Source organism: Kogia breviceps, chromosome 2 (assembly GCF_026419965.1).
Source record: "Kogia breviceps isolate mKogBre1 chromosome 2, mKogBre1 haplotype 1, whole genome shotgun sequence".
Taxonomy (NCBI): Eukaryota; Metazoa; Chordata; class Mammalia; order Artiodactyla; family Physeteridae; genus Kogia; species Kogia breviceps.
In genome coordinates this window covers 180,077,326-180,094,819 of record NC_081311.1, presented here as the reverse complement: position 1 = coordinate 180,094,819, position 17,494 = coordinate 180,077,326, and the positions used below count along the sequence as shown (strand labels likewise).

The 17,494-nt window shown below is 40.8% G+C and overlaps 1 protein-coding gene across 8 annotated transcripts in view; it reads left to right on the top strand.

Annotated features, from left to right (window-relative positions):
• The window catches only part of FN1 (fibronectin 1), a 69,541-nt gene that overhangs the window by 43,838 nt on the left and 8,209 nt on the right, over nucleotides 1-17,494 (top strand). For 2 of the 8 annotated variants that reach the window (XM_059052780.2, XM_059052777.2), the window contains 15 exons: nucleotides 1,386-1,475; nucleotides 3,528-3,797; nucleotides 4,776-4,892; nucleotides 5,785-5,949; nucleotides 6,479-6,634; nucleotides 7,532-7,645; nucleotides 8,470-8,739; nucleotides 9,913-10,100; nucleotides 10,944-11,031; nucleotides 11,900-12,076; nucleotides 12,866-12,955; nucleotides 13,197-13,376; nucleotides 14,507-14,596; nucleotides 15,918-16,024; nucleotides 16,852-16,990. In XM_059052780.2, coding sequence (XP_058908763.1) covers nucleotides 1,386-1,475; nucleotides 3,528-3,797; nucleotides 4,776-4,892; nucleotides 5,785-5,949; nucleotides 6,479-6,634; nucleotides 7,532-7,645; nucleotides 8,470-8,739; nucleotides 9,913-10,100; nucleotides 10,944-11,031; nucleotides 11,900-12,076; nucleotides 12,866-12,955; nucleotides 13,197-13,376; nucleotides 14,507-14,596; nucleotides 15,918-16,024; nucleotides 16,852-16,990 — 2,241 coding nt within the window. Of the gene's footprint in view, nucleotides 1-1,385; nucleotides 1,476-3,527; nucleotides 3,798-4,775; nucleotides 4,893-5,784; nucleotides 5,950-6,478; nucleotides 6,635-7,531; nucleotides 7,646-8,469; nucleotides 8,740-9,912; nucleotides 10,101-10,943; nucleotides 11,032-11,899; nucleotides 12,077-12,865; nucleotides 12,956-13,196; nucleotides 13,377-14,506; nucleotides 14,597-15,557; nucleotides 16,025-16,851; nucleotides 16,991-17,494 lie in introns of all 8 variants that reach the window. The other 6 variants (XM_059052776.2, XM_059052774.2, XM_059052782.2 and 3 more) reach the window with 3 other exon arrangements.

The window sequence follows — 17,494 nt, the reverse complement described above, 5'->3', positions numbered from 1 at the left end:
CATTACCCAATACACAAGGCTCTGTTTCAGGACCTCTGTCTGCCCCGCCTTAGCCATAGACCTGTCACATGTTATTCATATGCTCTAAGATCTTATTCCAGATTCTATTCTAGATCTCAAGGTAGCCATTTCCCCCCCGAGAAGCCATTATTATCTTGTTTTACAGGTGAAGCAACTGAGGTCTCCAGTGGCTAAGTAAATTGCCCCTGGCCAAGCAGGAAGGAGGAAAGGGGAGTCCAAGCATCCGATCTCCTAGTCTGGTGCTTCAGGGGCCCCTGCAGAAGGGGAGGTGGTGTAGAGGGGAATGGGGGTCTTTTGAGTAGGAGTTCAATGGTTAGAAACCTTACTCTGTAGCTTTTTTGGTACCTCAGAATGAGAGAAGAGGAGACCCAGGAATATATATTCAACTCTTAAGTATTCTGTTCTTACCTTAATAGGGCAGAACCCATCACTCCCGATGAGTATGACCCTTTTTCAGTAAGGGTTAATTGTTAAGACCACTGGTCTTGGCTTAGGCTCAACTCCTGTGTGATCCTGGGCAAATATATCGAAAAAATAACTTCTCTGTGCCTTAGTTTTGTCATTAGGAACTGGGGATAATTGTAAACCAAACTTTTGGAGGTAATAGATATGTTCATTATCTTGAATGTGGTGATGGTTTCACAAGTGTATACCTTTGTCAAAATCTGTCAAATTAGACACTTTAAATATTTTCAGTCTATTGTTTGGCAATAAAGCAGCTTTAAAAAGTAGCAAACTAAAAAAGAAAAAAAAAAGGTAGCAAACTACCTGCTAGGGTGATTGTGAGAGGTAAATGATATTCACAGTGCCACGGTCATTATCACATGCCCTCAACAGATGTGCCGTTAAGTGAATGATAGAAATATTACTGTGCTGCAGCAACTCCATCTTATTTCGGATGCAGCTGAGTCATACCCACACAGGTGGAGCTGCGGGCAGGGCTTAAGAGATGCTACAGGGCAAGGTGACCCTTCCTAATCACCTACTGACAGCCCCTCTCCAGGCAGCAACATTCACTTAGGTGTAAATAGGCTCTAGGACAGGACTCTCGGATATTTTATCCATTGAAATAGTCCTAAGGGTGCTTTGGTTTTTCATTCTTTCAAGCACTTTTATTTATTTATTTATTTTTTTGCGGTACGCGGGCCTCTCTCTGTTGTGGCCTCTCCCGTTGCGGAGCACAGGCCCCGGACGCGCGCTCAGCGGCCATGGCTCATGGGCCCAGCCGCTCCGCGGCATGTGGGATCTTCCCGGACCGGGGCACGAACCTGCGTCCTCTGCATCGGCAGGTGGACTCTCAACCACTGCGCCACCAGGGAAGCCCTCAAGCACATTTTAAAAATGATTCCAACTTGCCTCTTCAGATCTCCTGCCTGGCACAGAGTATTTAGTCAGCGTCTCCAGTGTTTACGAGCAGCACGAGAGCATACCTCTTAGAGGAAGACAGAAAACTGGTGAGTCATGTGGGCAACATGCTTATTGAGTAGCTTTCACCTACCAATTTTAAAGAGCAAAATTCCATGCTACTTGTAAAAATACATCTCCATTTTTGTGGGAGTGCTTGTCGCCTTGTCATTACCTTTGATCACTGGTCTTAAAAATTAAGACATCTTATGGGAATGTAGTTGGTGCAGCCACTGTGGAAAACAGTATGGAGGTTCCTCAGAAAACTAACAATAGAATTACCATATGATCCAGAAATCCCACTCCTGGGCATACATCCAGTCAAAACTATAATTCAAAAAGATACATGCATTCCTATGCTCATAGCAGCTGGAAACAACCTAAAAGTGTATTATCAGCAGATGAATGGATAAAGAAGATGTGGTGTGTGTGTGTGTGTGTGTGTGTATACACACACACACACACACACACAATGGATACTACTCAGCCATAAAAAAGAACAAAATAATGCCATTTGCAGCAACATGGATGGACCTAGAGATTATCATACTAACTGAAGTAACTCAGAAAGAGAAAGACAAATACCATATGATATCACATATGTGGAATCTAAAATATGACACAAATGAACACATCTACAAAACAAAAACAGACTTACAGATACAGAGAACAGATTTGTGGTTGCCAAGGGGGAGGAGTGGTAGGGGAGGGAAGGACTGGGAGTTTGGGAATAGCAGATGCAAACTATTATATATAGAATGGATGAACAACAAGGTCCTACTGTATTCCCTAGCACAGGGACTATTCAATAACCTATGACAAACCATAGTGGAAAAGAATATGAAAAAAGAGAATGTATGTATATGTATAACTGAATCACTTTGCTGTACAGCAGAAATTAACACAACATTGTAAATCAACTATACTTCAGTTAAAAAAGTATTGATAGATTAAAAGAAATTAAGACACCTTATTCAACTGTTACACTGACTTCCAGTCACTAAGATTATACCCTCTGCTTCCAGGGAGGACTGAAATTAGTCCAGAAACTTTGCTGTCTATCTTTTTAAAAAGTATCTCCCAAGAATAATATCTCATAACCTCTATTATTATAGAGAGGTGATGAAATCCCTTCTCATGAGGCAGCTCTGTCTAATGGCTGACGCAACACTGTCATTGTCACCTAAGTATTTTCCCTGTTTACTAAGCCAACGAGTTTATCTCTTTTTTCTACTTGATGAAATATTCATTTACTATAAAAAGAAGTTGAATAGAATCCCATAATATTATGTCCCTTCTTAAATATGAGTGCTTCTATTAATTTTTTTCCTTTCAAAAAAGTGTAATTTAATATAGCCATTTATTTATTTCTTATGGTCCACTTGCTTCCAAAAAGAAGCTGTGGTATCTCAATGTGGTTTGAGTACATTATTGAATAGAGTAAGTAAATGTTATAACGAAAATGAAAATTGCTGGAAGTCCCAGAGAGGTTAAGTGATTTGAATTTGAGATCAACTCTAAATTTTTGTTAATTTTTCTGCAACGCACTAAATTCTCAATTCATGAGGAATTACTTGCATTGTAATTTGTCCAGGATGATGTCTTATTTTCATTTTAGAAAGTTTTTGTTTGGCATTCTTACCACCCTGTTGACATAGCAGTTCCCTCTTGAGTGTAGAAAGCTTCTTTGAGAGCCAAACACTTAACCTGAGAGTGGGCAGATCTTGCCTTACTTTGAGAGGTACACTTATAAGATAGAAATAGAATACTTGAACACTGAAGCCTTTGAAAATATCAGTTCCCAGAATATCTCACACACCTGTCTTCAAATGTGATGTGGAAATCACTTGGATTACTTAGCAAAAGAAAAAAGAAAAGAATGCTTTTGGACATTTTGAACAGTCAGTTTATGATTTTGAAATGTATCTGTGGCTTAGAATCAGTGCGTCATAACCTGAGGTTCATGGCAATTCATTGTGTTAGTGGAAAAGGATGGAAACACTGGATGGATGTTACTTTCCCTTACATTCTTCCTCACTTCCTAAGTTGGTGGTGTCTTTTTTTTCCCTTTTATCTCTTCCTCCCCTGGGTGGCAAAAACAGGTCTCGATTCCCCAACTGGCATTGACTTTTCTGATATCACTGCCAACTCTTTCACTGTCCACTGGATTGCTCCTCGAGCTACCATCACCGGCTACAAGATCCGCCATCATCCTGAGCACATGACTGGAAGACCTCGGGAGGATCGAGTGCCCCCCTCTCGGAATTCCATCACTCTCACCAATCTCAATCCAGGCACAGATTATGTGGTCAGCATTGTCGCTCTTAATGGCAAAGAGGAAAGTCCTTCCTTGGTTGGCCAGCAAACAACAGGTAACTTGTTTTCTGGTCTGCAAAGAAACTCAGAGGACTTTTCTATGCAGGTGAAAGCTTCTGTGACATAGCTTTGTGTTGTCTGAGTCATCATCTCTCTCTCTCTTTTATTTAAAATTAATTTATTTATTTTGACTCTGCTGGGTCTTAGCTGCGGCACATGGGATCTTCATTGCGGCACGTGGGATATTTTAGTTGCGGCATGTGGGATCTTTTAGTTGCGGCGTGCGGACTCTGAGCTGCGGCGTGTGAATGCTTAGTTTGCGGTATGCATGCAAGATCTAGTTCCCCTACCAGGGGTCGAAGCTGGGTCCCCCGCATTGGGAGTGCAGAGTCTTACCCACTGGACCACCAGGGAAGTCCCTGAGTCATCATCTCTTAAAAAAAATAGATCATGGTTACGAGAATACATTAAAGAAGATAATTTCTTTATCTCAAGAAATTTCCCACCTGAGTTAGGTATTTATGCATTTTTAAGAACTAAAGTTTTATTCAAAATGTAGAAAACACTGTGTTTCAAAATCCTCATAAAAATTATTTTAATATAATAGTGTACTTGTTCTTAAAAGATAGATGCTTAAGTACTTAGGGGAGGAGTATCATCATATCTGTACTTTAGTCTCAAATGGATTAACAAAAAGATAGAGAGAGACAAGGAAATGTGGCAAATTCCCCAAGGGAAGGGAGTATGGGTGTCCATTATATAATTTTTATCACTTTTACGTGGTTTTAAAATTTTTTTAAATAAGAAGTTGAGGGCCCAAACTCTCCAATACACTTGAACTAATCATCTTACCATGATTTGAATTGTCTCCTTCACCCCTTACTTGCATTGTTCATAATTTTTAATTTTGAGTAGTACTTATATTATTATAATATGAAGGAACCCTAAAGGCAGTGATCCAGAAAATGAACAAAAGGTGGATCTGGGCATCCTTTGAAAGTTACGGATGTGAAAACTTTCCCATGTTTTTCTAGTTTCTGATGTTCCGAGGGACCTGGAAGTCATTGCTGCAACCCCCACTAGCCTGTTGATCAGCTGGGATGCTCCTGCCGTCACAGTGAGATATTACAGGATCACCTATGGAGAAACAGGTGTGTTAGTGAAGTGTTACTTCACACTCTGATGGAGTATTCTGTCATGGGTAACACGAAAGCCCAGCAATAGATACATAATTAAAGAAGCTTTGACAAGTCCATTCGCTGGAGCCTTGACTTCTTTCTAAGAGTATGTGGGAAATATGTATGACGTAACTGGGGGCAAAATCAAGATAAAAAGTTGTTTGTACAATACTAGAGGGGAGCAACAGAGCTGAGGAGGAAGGATTTTAAATTCACAAGTATATTATCAGTGGTGAAATGATAAGTGAGTTGTATTTATCTTCCTTTTACTTTCCTATATTTTCAAAATTTTATTTAACATGAATGTATTCCATTAAGATTTTGAAAAAGGACCACAATATATGCAACCTTGGGTTGAGGACTTACCTTCTCTCCCTTTCTAACTTTAATCTACCACACGTTAAAGCTGGAATGTTAAAATAGCATGAGCTGCAATTTTCTCTCAATTTTTACACACTCATCGAGGCTTACTACATGCACAAATAAATAGACCTTTCTGTTCAGGCCCTATTTAATAGCACTTTTTTTTTTTTTTTTTTGGTGGTACGCGGGCCTCTCACTGTTGTGGCCTCTCCCGTTGCGGAGCACAGGCTCCGGACGCGCAGGCTCAGCGGCCATGGCTCACGGGCCCAGCTGCTCCGCGGTATGTGGGATCTTCCCGGACCGGGGCACGAACCCGTGTCCCCTGCATCGGCAGGCGGATTCTCAACCACTGCGCCACCAGGGAAGCCCTAATAGCACTTTTTTAAAGGGAATAAGCACATGTGTAACTTACAAGCTGCTCTCAATACGTTAATTCAGTTACTCAGCAATCCCTAAGTGTCTTTCAGCCCCTCACACTCTAAATTAATCTCTTTTCAAACAGGAGGAAACAGCCCTGTCCAGGAGTTCACTGTGCCTGGGAGCAAGTCTACAGCTACCATCAGTGGTCTTAAACCTGGAGCAGACTACACCATCACCGTTTATGCTGTCACTGGCCGTGGGGACAGCCCGGCAAGCAGCAAGCCCATTTCCATTGATTACCGAACAGGTACCGACTCCTCCTCTGGGATGACACAGGCTCATTTACTCAGATAGCTTTTACTATGTTCTCCCAAAGTATTTTCTTCATTGTGGAATTGATTTTCTTTTTTAATAAGATGAAGCAACAGCTGCACAGTTTTGAGCCAGATATATAAGGAAGCACCCCCAAGGGCAAGGATTTTTGTCTGTTTTGTTGATTGATGTATTCCATGAGCCTATAATAGAGACAGGGACAGAGGATGTTCAGTAAATATTTGTTAATGAATGAATAGATGCGCTAATAAGGTAAGGAGGCAAACATCTACAGGAAATGTAATTTCTTTGTGAATGAAGCAGCCATCTTGAAAATAAGCAGTAGTATCAAGATGCAGGCACCACCTCCCAAAATTCTCTGTGTTTCTGCAAAAGAAACACCTGAGGGTCATTAATAGTAGTAAGAGATTATTCTATCTGTATCAGAACTGGAGATGAGGACTTGTCTAGTCTTGTCCCCGTGGACTGGGGCTTCATTGGTTTCTCCTGGTTTTTATTTGTAGAAATTGACAAACCATCCCAGATGCAAGTGACTGATGTCCAGGACAACAGCATTAGTGTCAGGTGGCTGCCTTCAAGTTCCCCTGTTACCGGTTACAGAGTGACCACTACTCCTAAAAATGGCCCAGGACCATCGAAAACAATGACTGCAGGTCCAGGTAAGAATAGCCAGCACCTCACATACATCAGGATAAACAGAGTAGGACCGCACAATATGCTTTTTAAAATAAATGACTGCCTGGCTCTGAGTACTATACAGTTTCGTATCACGTGTCAGAGTTTCCCCATTTGTGAATTCGGGGCTCAAGGCTGTTAACAACTCCCTCCAGGGTAGAATTTTGAGGATGAGTGCATTTCTGTTTTTACATGTGTAGTAGTGTTTGATGGTGTGGACATCTTTATTTTATTTTTGGGGGGTACGTGGGCCTCCCACTGTTGTGGCCTCTCCCGTTGTGTAGCACAGGCTCCGGACGTGCAGGCTCAGCGGCCATGGCTCACGGGCCCAGCCGCTCCGCGGCATGTGGGATCTTCCCGGACCGGGGCACGAACCCGTGTCCCCTGAATCGGCAGGAGGACTCTCCACCACTGCGCCACCAGGGAAGCCCTGGACATCTTAAATTATTAGGTTCATCTTTGTGGTTTTGTTTATCATGCACACTAAGAAGACAGAGATGGGCCTAACTGACTTTTAAAGATTCTTTTAGCTCTTGTTTTTGTTTTCATATAAAATAATTGTGAAATTAGGATTCTAAGCCAATATTTTAAAGTCCAGTTAATTTTCGTTTTTTCAAGAGCAGCATCATTTATTGTTGGTGGCATCATATTCAATTTTAGAGCTTATCCTTTAGTGTGGCTTCACTCCGATATGGTAATTTGTGTTAGCAATGAACGTGTCTGTCCAAGAGGAAATCCATGTGTGACTCCTCCATATTTTCATGCTAATTCTGCAAATGAAAATCCCAGGCCACCACGCATTTACTACCGAACTCTGAAAGTCACTTGGTTGTCATAGTGAATGACATAGATGCTGCCTTTTCTTTTCACTCCCTTTGCAGATCAAACAGAAATGACAATTGAAGGCTTGCAGCCCACAGTGGAGTATGTGGTTAGTGTCTACGCTCAGAATCGAAACGGAGAGAGTCAGCCTCTGGTTCAGACAGCAGTAACCAGTATGTAACCAGTGCCTGTTTTCCATGTTCAAAGTCAAATTTTGTGCTTAGGTGTCTGGATACCTAGTTTGTATCTTGAGCTGAGCTCTTTGCAAACATTTTTCCTTCTCAGTGCCAAGGAATGAACATATAGGGAGAGAAGTTGTGGAACTACCATCGTTAGTTGCTGTGCTTTGAATTTCTCCTGCTCAAATCGCCTCAGCAAAATCTTATTAGCCTATAGCAAATCTACAAAATATTTTGCTAGCACCTTCTTTTCTACAACTGGATGGTAAAGTTGATTGAAGTGTGCCTCATGAAACTATTATGTTTCGAGCATTTGTGGCTGGACCAGACTTTGGCTGGACCAACGTTTGATGTAAATATTATACTTATATTAAATATACATACATTACAATATTCAGTGGGGGGGAGGGGGAGAGTTAAAGAAAGAATATAACAATCTGAATCTAACATTGAAAATCAACTTTGCCATTTCCAAGGTATAAAAAATCCAGGTCTGTGAGACTAACATCACATCGCAAAAACAAATCTTGGTAGAATATCTTAAAATGAATATCAATAAATCCTCATTTGGGGACATTTGGCAGGGTATCTCCGCATCTCAGGTACACCTATGTTTTACTGAGTGATGCGACATTAAATAATTTCTGAACCCAAAAACCTTAAGCAAGGGTCAAGTAATTTTCCATTTAGTAGTGGGTTAATTGGAATTTAATTCATCAAAGAAAAATGGTATCTGCAGAACTGCTTTGCATGTTATAAAAATGCTTATTTCGCAACTTGCTTTTCACATAACCTCTTACCATTAATTTGCCTAACAGACATTGATCGCCCTAAAGGACTGGCATTCACTGATGTGGATGTCGATTCCATCAAAATTGCTTGGGAAAGCCCACAGGGGCAAGTTTCCAGGTACAGGGTGACCTACTCGAGCCCTGAGGATGGAATCCATGAGCTATTCCCTGCACCTGATGGTGAAGAAGAGACTGCAGAGCTGCAAGGCCTCAGGCCGGGTTCTGAGTACACAGTCAGTGTGGTTGCCTTGCACGATGATATGGAGAGCCAGCCCCTGATTGGAACCCAGTCCACAGGTATATCGTTAATTGCACTGCTGGGTGCTCATGGGAGCAGCGGCTTTATGCCCTGCTGAATGCATTATACTTTATCAGGCTATCGATTCCCGTGCAAATGGGTACCCCCCAAATCCACCTCTCTATTAGGAAAGACCCTCTTTAAAGAAGAATAGTAATAAGCAATAAAATGTAGGTGACGTTTAGATAAAGTCTAATAAAAGGAAATTTTGGAGTAGCTTGGTTTACAAACAAGGTCATAAAGCAAGACATTTGAAGAGAACACGAAAATTGTGGATTATTTCCTAAGCCTTGACTCCCTGTGGTTACTTATGCTCATTGTATATAAAGGAAAGAAATTTGGCATCCTAAGGAACCCAAACTGGGCCATTTCATAGCAGCAAGATTCTGAGAACACGTGGGTAAGACCTTCCTTTTCTGGTTAGAGATCATGTACTAGATGTATAATTTGCTTAAAGGATTGAGAATCAGACACATAGGAAACAGTTGTTAGGGCAAATGCTTTCCACCTTCTTTATCCTCTCATGCTTTATTTCTAAAGCAGAGTGGAATGCTAAAGATGTCTCCTCGTGACAGCATAAACCCTGGAGGTGACAATCCGTATTATTGCTCTTTGCTTCTCTTTTCTGCTTCTGTTGTGAGCCAATTTTCTTCTGCTGCTGCACCACAGAGAATACTTGAAATTTAGCAGTGATATCTTCCATGAGGTCCAAACAAAGAGAATAAAATCATAATTCTGTCTTTGGAGGGATGAAATACTCTGTGAGATGGTTTTCCGTACAAAGATAATTTCTATCAGAAAGGGGCTACTGCTCTTCTTTCCATAGAAATGGAAAGATCAATCCTAATGGCCAATAAGCCAATTTGACTTTAATTTATTAAGGGAAAGCAAAAAAAAACCAACTGCTAGAACCTTAAGTCTCTTAGAGTTTTGGCATTTACCCAAGCGCTTCCAGTGATTCTGAGCATTGCTGAATAAAAAACACATTTTTTTCAGCAAACATTTTCTTCATTTTGCACCCCCTTTTGTCCTTTCTTGTACTGAATCTTTGCGTGACTAGGGTACCCACCCAACCAAACAAGTACAACCTATCTACTTCTTGGAATTCACTTTACTTTCCCCCTTTCCCCGTTTACTGTAAGATAACCTCTAACCAATGACCATCCTGACAGCCATTCCTGCACCAACCAACCTGAAGTTCACTCAGGTTTCACCAACCAGCCTGGCTGCCCAGTGGACGGCACCCAATGTTCAGCTCACTGGATATCGAGTGCGGGTGACCCCTAAGGAGAAGACCGGACCAATGAAAGAAATCAACCTTGCTCCCGATAGCTCATCTGTGGTTGTATCAGGACTCATGGTAAGAAGTGTCCTTTTTCTCATTGGACTAAAGAAGTAGGTTATTTCTTACACAGTTGAAGCTGGTGGAAATATAATATAATAAATCTGTGTTCGTTGCCTTCAAATTAAATTGATCATAATTTTGTACCAAGTAGAACTTGGTACAAGTTTGTGTTGACCTAAGCTATCAGGGACAGAATTTTATGAGCAGCACTGGATGTTGCTTAGCTCTTTAAGTGTATTCTTAAATGTTGTATTGTGTGTGCAGGGTGGGGGCAATTTATATATCCATAGGCTGAATGCATAAATTTACTTTAGTTATGCTTTTTCTCAGCACTGTTACCTCTGCAAGGAATATTCTCCAGTTTTCACCAACCCAGCCTGATCCTACCTTCCTTAAGTCATTTTTAATCCTTCTAGATGTGCATGCAGAAAGCTAGCCAGGAACCTAGGAAATTGTTCTACTTCTTAACATAAGGCCAATTCCAGGAGAAACTACAGAAAGAGGTTTCAGAGATGGACTATTCTCTTTGCCTCTCTGGGATCAGAAAAATTCATGATTTGCACCTGTCAGATCGTAAAAGAGAAAAACCGGCTAATACCATTTTCCTCATTTTGTATCAGCTTAGCATAAACGTGTAAGTTATGGCTTACTTGGGCTCAACCCCAGGTGCATTTTTAAATTCATGTAATTAAATATGTTGTCAGTGTAGGAAGGAAATTAATACAGGAACTTACAGTTCTGCGGGTTTTGCTAGCTTACTTTTTCTTTTCTAACCATTGCATTTTTTCTAATGCTAGAGTGAAAATGCCTGGGCTTCAGAAGATCGCATTGCTAAAACTTACTGCGCCCTTTTTCTAGGTGGCCACTAAATATGAAGTGAGCGTCTATGCTCTTAAGGACACTCTGACAAGCAGACCAGCTCAGGGAGTCGTCACGACTCTGGAGAGTGAGTAATCAAACTTTTTAGTGTCAACACACGTTCTGGATAAACAAAAATTAAAGAATGGCAAATGCCTTTCTAGATCACTGAGTGAACAATAGAATGATTCCCCATATGGAAATTGATTTGCTTTCCCAGTTACTACTGTTTCCTTCTGTGCCTCTCCAGAAAGTGGTCTACTGGCGTGTACGTGGAATCACTTCATGATGTGTTAGTGCTGGTGCAGTGAACTAGGACTCACACCTAGGTTATGTTCTACTGGTTAGAATTCGTTTTCATAGAGTGAAGTTTGAGGAGGACATGCTGGCTTCTGTTGTATCTAACAGTGCAGTAAGGACTGGACGATTCTGGGCCCAGGTCCTAGTTTTCTGCCATATCAATAACCCACAGTTATTCTTTTTCAGAAATCACATGAAGTGTCAAAGTCCTCTCATCTATGAAATAGGGATGGCATTGCACCTGTTGAGAAAAAAGATGAATCTATATAAGAATGACAAAATACTAGCAATACATTATTATATATGTGAATATATATACCTTCCTTATATTTATTACACATATTTTATATTATAATAACAATGATTTTAACACTTACTGAGGTATTTGTAGATATGTAAAGCCAGCCTTGGGAACCACTGACAGTACTTGTAAAGCTTTTCAGTTCTTAAAAAAGAAGTACACGAGGTGAATATTTTCATTTTTCCTAATAACTGTCTGCTCTTTCTCTCTGGATGCCACAGGAGAAAAATCTATACATTATTAGTCATGTGTAGAAATTGATGTATTTGTATATAATAAAGAAACATTTTAAAATATCGAAACCTTACCTATATGAGCCAGCCAGGCACTAACCTCTGGCTGTCATCCCGTGCAGATGTCAGCCCTCCAAGAAGGGCCCGTGTGACAGATGCTACTGAGACCACCATCACCATTAGCTGGAGAACCAAGACTGAGACGATCACCGGCTTCCAAGTCGATGCCATCCCAGCCAACGGCCAGACTCCAGTTCAGAGAACCATCAAGCCAGATGTCAGAAGCTACACCATTACAGGTCCGGGAGCTCACTCTACTGACCACATTTGATAACTGCCATCCATTCCCAACATAAATTAGCTTATTAGTCTTTCTACCACTTACACTGATTAAATTTATCTTCAGTGTTTTATGATAACCCAGCTCTATTTTTTTACAACGTATTTTCATCCCACGATCAAAACATTTTGTCCTGTGAACGCCTGGTTTTGTGTAATGTTTGCCAGAGGAATGGCATAAGTCCCATTCACCAGAGTTCTTTCATCAATGAACCCTCTCTTACAGGAAAAAAAAAAATTATACATAATGCTTGAGAGCCAAAAGAAACTCAGTGATCGTGTCTAGTTCTTAACATTCACATAGACTATAAAGCAGAATTAAATTTGAAAAAGCAAATGGCACTACTTCATAGAGATCAAAGTTGTTGTCAGAGAACGTTCAATATCTGGGTCAATTTAGGTCTTTTTGAGATTGAAAATTCTGATTCCAGTTCCCAACCAGTGACCATCTGATAAAACACAGTCAGTAGGTGCTCACCCCTATCACCAAGATAGTCACTTCTAACAGCATTTTTGGATTTTAAAATTTATTTTAGCCAATGTCTTTTTGTGCATCTGTGCCTTTCTTTTGAGATGTCCTCCCCATGAGCAGTTAACACCCATACCATGCTCTAAGTTATTGTTCAAGTGTGAACCACTTCCGTGGTCTGTATAAACAGGCAGTGATAGGAGGAACCATGAAAATTGCAGATGAGTTTGAAAATTTTCCTAGTAAATGAAGATAAAAATCATCTCTTCACCAATCCCAGGTTTACAACCCGGCACTGACTACAAGATCTACTTGTACACCTTGAATGACAATGCCCGGAGCTCCCCTGTGGTCATCGACGCCTCTACTGGTAACTACACTTTCTACTGAAGAAATGCCACTGACTTATATGTTTGTGTCATCAGTCACATGAACTTGAGCAACAAAAATGAGGCTGATACTTTTGTATTCCAGATCACATGAAGCATTATTACTGTTTACAGAACTCTCAGATTCTCTCAAGTCTGTTTTTAAGGGCTGGGAAAAGAATGTGGGAATAATTTTCTTGGTTATTCATTTCCTTAAAGAGATGCAACTTTGTTTTCTTTTAGCCATTGATGCACCATCCAACCTGCATTTCCTGGCCACCACACCCAACTCCCTGCTGTTCTCATGGCTGCCACCTCGTGCCAGGATTACTGGTTACATCATCAAGTATGAGAAGCCTGGGTCCCCTCCCAGAGAAGTGGTCCCTCGGCCCCGCCCTGGTGTCACAGAAGCTACTATTACTGGTATTGCTGCTTCCATGCTGCCGTTTTCCTCTTTACTCTCTAGGACACACAAAGTGCTTAGCGGACTCCAACTGTGTCTTTGGTGCTGTACCATGAGAACAAGAAGCCCCCTTTCTTACAACTTCAAAAAGCATTCTCTATGGAGGAGCTGTCAAGCTTGATACATCTCAGAATTCACAACAAAGCAATAATTTCAATACTGTCATAATGGCATAACTAGAATCTTCTTATCTGCTGTACATTTGCCAGACAGCTATCAGTTCTTCCTAGAAAAAGATATTTTTCAAAGCAAACTAGCAAATTTTGATACTGTTCTCTCACTCAGCAACCTAAAGAATGATAAGTCTACAGGATTTGCCAGACTGCCACCTGCGATGGCCCTCATTATCTGGTTTCACAGGATAGGTCTTGAGGCAAAGTGATTCCCAGTGACCCATACTGGAGAGAGTGCTTGGGATGGGGAATAAGAGATCATAGGCCTCTGGTATTGTTTTTGTCCAAGAGATTATACGGTAAACTGTGTATATAGGCTATCATCTAGACTTAAAAATCCTATAGAACACACAGGTACCGGAAGGAGACACTGCTTCTTTAGAAACTTTGGAGACAGGAAAACAGAATCAGATATGGAAGGCGTTGAATTGGATACTTCCTACAGGGACCACACAAGAGTGGTTACTCTTGCCTGCAGAGCTCTTTTTTTGTAGTCTAACTTTTTCATTGATCCTGCCACTGAGAGCCATCTGTTTGTTAGGCCTAAGTAGATTCATGTATACAGTCTGCACTGATCTCTCCCAAGTGTGTATTTCGCTGGCAGTGTACAACGCTGATAGATTTTCTTGAATTCAAAAGGGCAGATGAGACCACGTGTTAACAGAATACCCAGGAAAAGTAAAGTGCTTATTCAGGTGTCAGACTTGACAGGAAGATAATTAATTTGCTAAGTGGCTAGTGTATACAGAGTATTTGAGTGTTTGCAGAAGCAAAACGAAGTCAGTTTTGCCATTCAAGAGGCCAATGGCCAGCTGGAGAGAGGATGCTTGCTTCCCAGTAGTATCTCCTGGTGAGATCAACTTGCATTTGACTAGCTGAGCCCACAGACATAATGGGATGATCTGTCCTTCCATCAGGTCTGGAACCAGGAATCGAGTACACAATCCACGTCTTTGCCCTCAAGAATAATCAGAAGAGTGAGCCTCTGATTGGGAGGAAAAAGACAGGTAAAGAGCACCTTTCTCAGTGGTTAACAGGGAGATGGCCAAGACAAAACTAATTATGAATGATTCATTTTGCAGGGAAAAAGTGCTCCAGGTTTCGATGCATTTCTCATGAACCTTTTTTTTTTCTCTAACAGCATAGCATGTATGCTGTGCTCTTTGATAGCAAGAATAAGCTAACCATCTGCAGAACTGTTTTATTTTTTTCCTAGCCAGTCCATATAAAAGCCTTTTATTCATCTTTAAAAAAATTCAAACCGGATATTAAAATGTAAAAACCAAGCTGCGATTGTTGCTGTTCTTCTATACATTCTTTTGAAGTTAAAAATGTTTTTAAAAGAAGGGGGAGGGGAGGGAAAAATCTTTCTCATTTGTCTTTATTTATTATTTGGTTTTTAAAACTTCGAACTAAATATTGTCTTACTTTTTTATCCAATTTCAGTTTAATTTGAAGAAAATGCTTTATTTATGCTGATAGGAGAATTTTTAAATAAATTTTATGTGTGTATCTTAATCTATTCTTAGCATTTCAAACTATGAAAAACTACTGCACCAAACCTCTGGAATTCTCATACTTCAGACGCTAATATAATTAGTCTGGATTCTAGTCCTCATAACATGATTCTCAAGTGAAAAAGAGAAAAAAGGCTGCATATTTCAGTTCCATTAGGCTTAATTTGAGCAGAGGCAGCTTCTATGGGGCTCAGCGGTTCAAAGCTTTGTGTGTATGATAAATTCATACTAACACTTTTTGAGTTCCAAACTATAAAGAAAACTTTGAGAAAAATCATAAAGATTTCTTTCTGGAAAAAAAGTGTTTTGTGACCTAAGAACTGCTAATTTTCCAGGAGCTTTGATCTGATTGAAAAATAGTCGTTGTTGCCTGAACTGATAATGGCTCCCGAGGCTACTTCTGGGAGCTTAACACGCTTTGCTTTTTTTGGCTCTAACCTCTCTTGGCTAGATGAGCTTCCCCAACTGGTAACCCTTCCACACCCCAATCTTCATGGACCAGAGATCCTGGATGTTCCCTCCACAGTTCAAAAGACCCCTTTCATCACCAACCCTGGGTATGACACTGGAAACGGTATTCAGCTTCCTGGCACTTCTGGTCAGCAGCCCAGTCTTGGGCAACAAATGATCTTTGAGGAGCATGGTTTTAGGCGAACCACACCGCCCACAATGGCCAGCCCCGTAAGGCATAGGCCAAGACCGTATCCACCGAATATAAATGAGGAGATCCAAATTGGTCCTGTCCCCAGGGGAGACGTAGACCATCATCTCTACCCTCACGTTCTGGGACTCAATCCAAATGCTTCTACAGGACAAGAAGCTCTCTCTCAGACAACCATCTCATGGACCCCATTCCAGGAAAGCTCTGAGTATATCATTTCATGTCATCCAGTTGGCATTGATGAAGAACCCTTGCAGGTAATTCATATTTCTCTTTACTTCTGGGCAGCCTGGGAAAAAAAAGTAAGCTAGGCTACTGAAGTGACCAGAGCTCTGATGTCCAGTGGCGTACTTCTAGAACCTCTTAGAAAGGTGGCGTGCTTAAGTCCTGATTTTCTTTTTGAATCTCAGTACGGCTCTACTTTAGGGGATGTTCCAAAGAGTGTCATTAGCTTTCGTTTAGTAGATAATAAAATCATTTCTATTATCATCAATCATTTGAGGCTCCATGGTCATACAGACAAAGAAATGATCTTAGAAAAGAGAGAGAGAGAGAGTCTGCCTGAATTGACTTTTGTCCAGGAAGGGCTAAAATGCCATCGTTATGGTTTGTCCTTGAAGAATCCCATTATCTACAATATGTCAAAGGAGAAAGAACTTGGCTGAAGCTGTGCCTATAAGTGATTGATTCTCTGACTAAAACTTCTATGCTTTAGTTTGTCTTGCTGATATCAATGTTCCCTGTTTTCTTATTTTTAGAAAGTGGCAAACTTTTAAAAACTGACTACACTGTGGAGGATTTATAGGCTTAGAAACATGAGTTTGAGGATTTGCCAAAGGGTTTGAAGGACCCCATGTCTACCACGTAGGGTAGACTTTTGGCAGGAAAATCTGTCACGTAGAAACGATAGCCCCTCACTCAAGCTCCATTTCTCTCCTTCTCTGGTTGGGACCTTACACTTCATCTTTGTCTCCCTTTACTTTGTTTACACAGTTAAGAGTTACTGAGAAGAGAATAGGAAAAGTCATATCGATTCCTCACTATAATGCTTTCTCCCTTACTTTGGATGTGCTAATAATTGCAGTTCCGAGTTCCTGGAACTTCTGCTAGTGCCACCTTGACGGGTCTCACCAGAGGGGCCACCTACAACATCATAGTGGAGGCAATAAAAGACCAGAAGAGGCATAAGGTTCGGGAGCAAATAGTTACCGTGGGCAATTCTGGTATGTGAACATTGGGGTTATTTGGGCAAAAGCTCTGGACTACCCCAGAGATGCTTCTTCAAGTGACTGTTCCTTTCTTGCTGTTGTCTTTTGATTTTAGGAAATAATTCCATGAAGTAACTGAGCATCTTTAAATTCAATTATTTTCCCCTCAGAATATTGTAGTATCTTGTAAAACACAGACCTAGAGTCTCAAACAGTGATATGATGATACACCTGGAAGGGACTTCAAATATTGTTTAGTCCAACACTGTGAGTCCCGGCTAGTGAGTATCTGGGTTGATATAAGACACGAGTCTCCTGATCTCTGTTCCCAGACCCTCTTCATCTTACCAGGTTGCTGTCCTCCTGAGTAAGTTTTAAGTACTGAAAGTGATTACCTGTAAAGGAAATTCCTTATCTGCCGACATCAATGCCTGCTGAGTTTTGGTCCTGATATAAAATGCTAGCAACATAGCCCATTTCTGTCCAAAGAGCTCCCTTATTCCCACGTTATTTCATGAT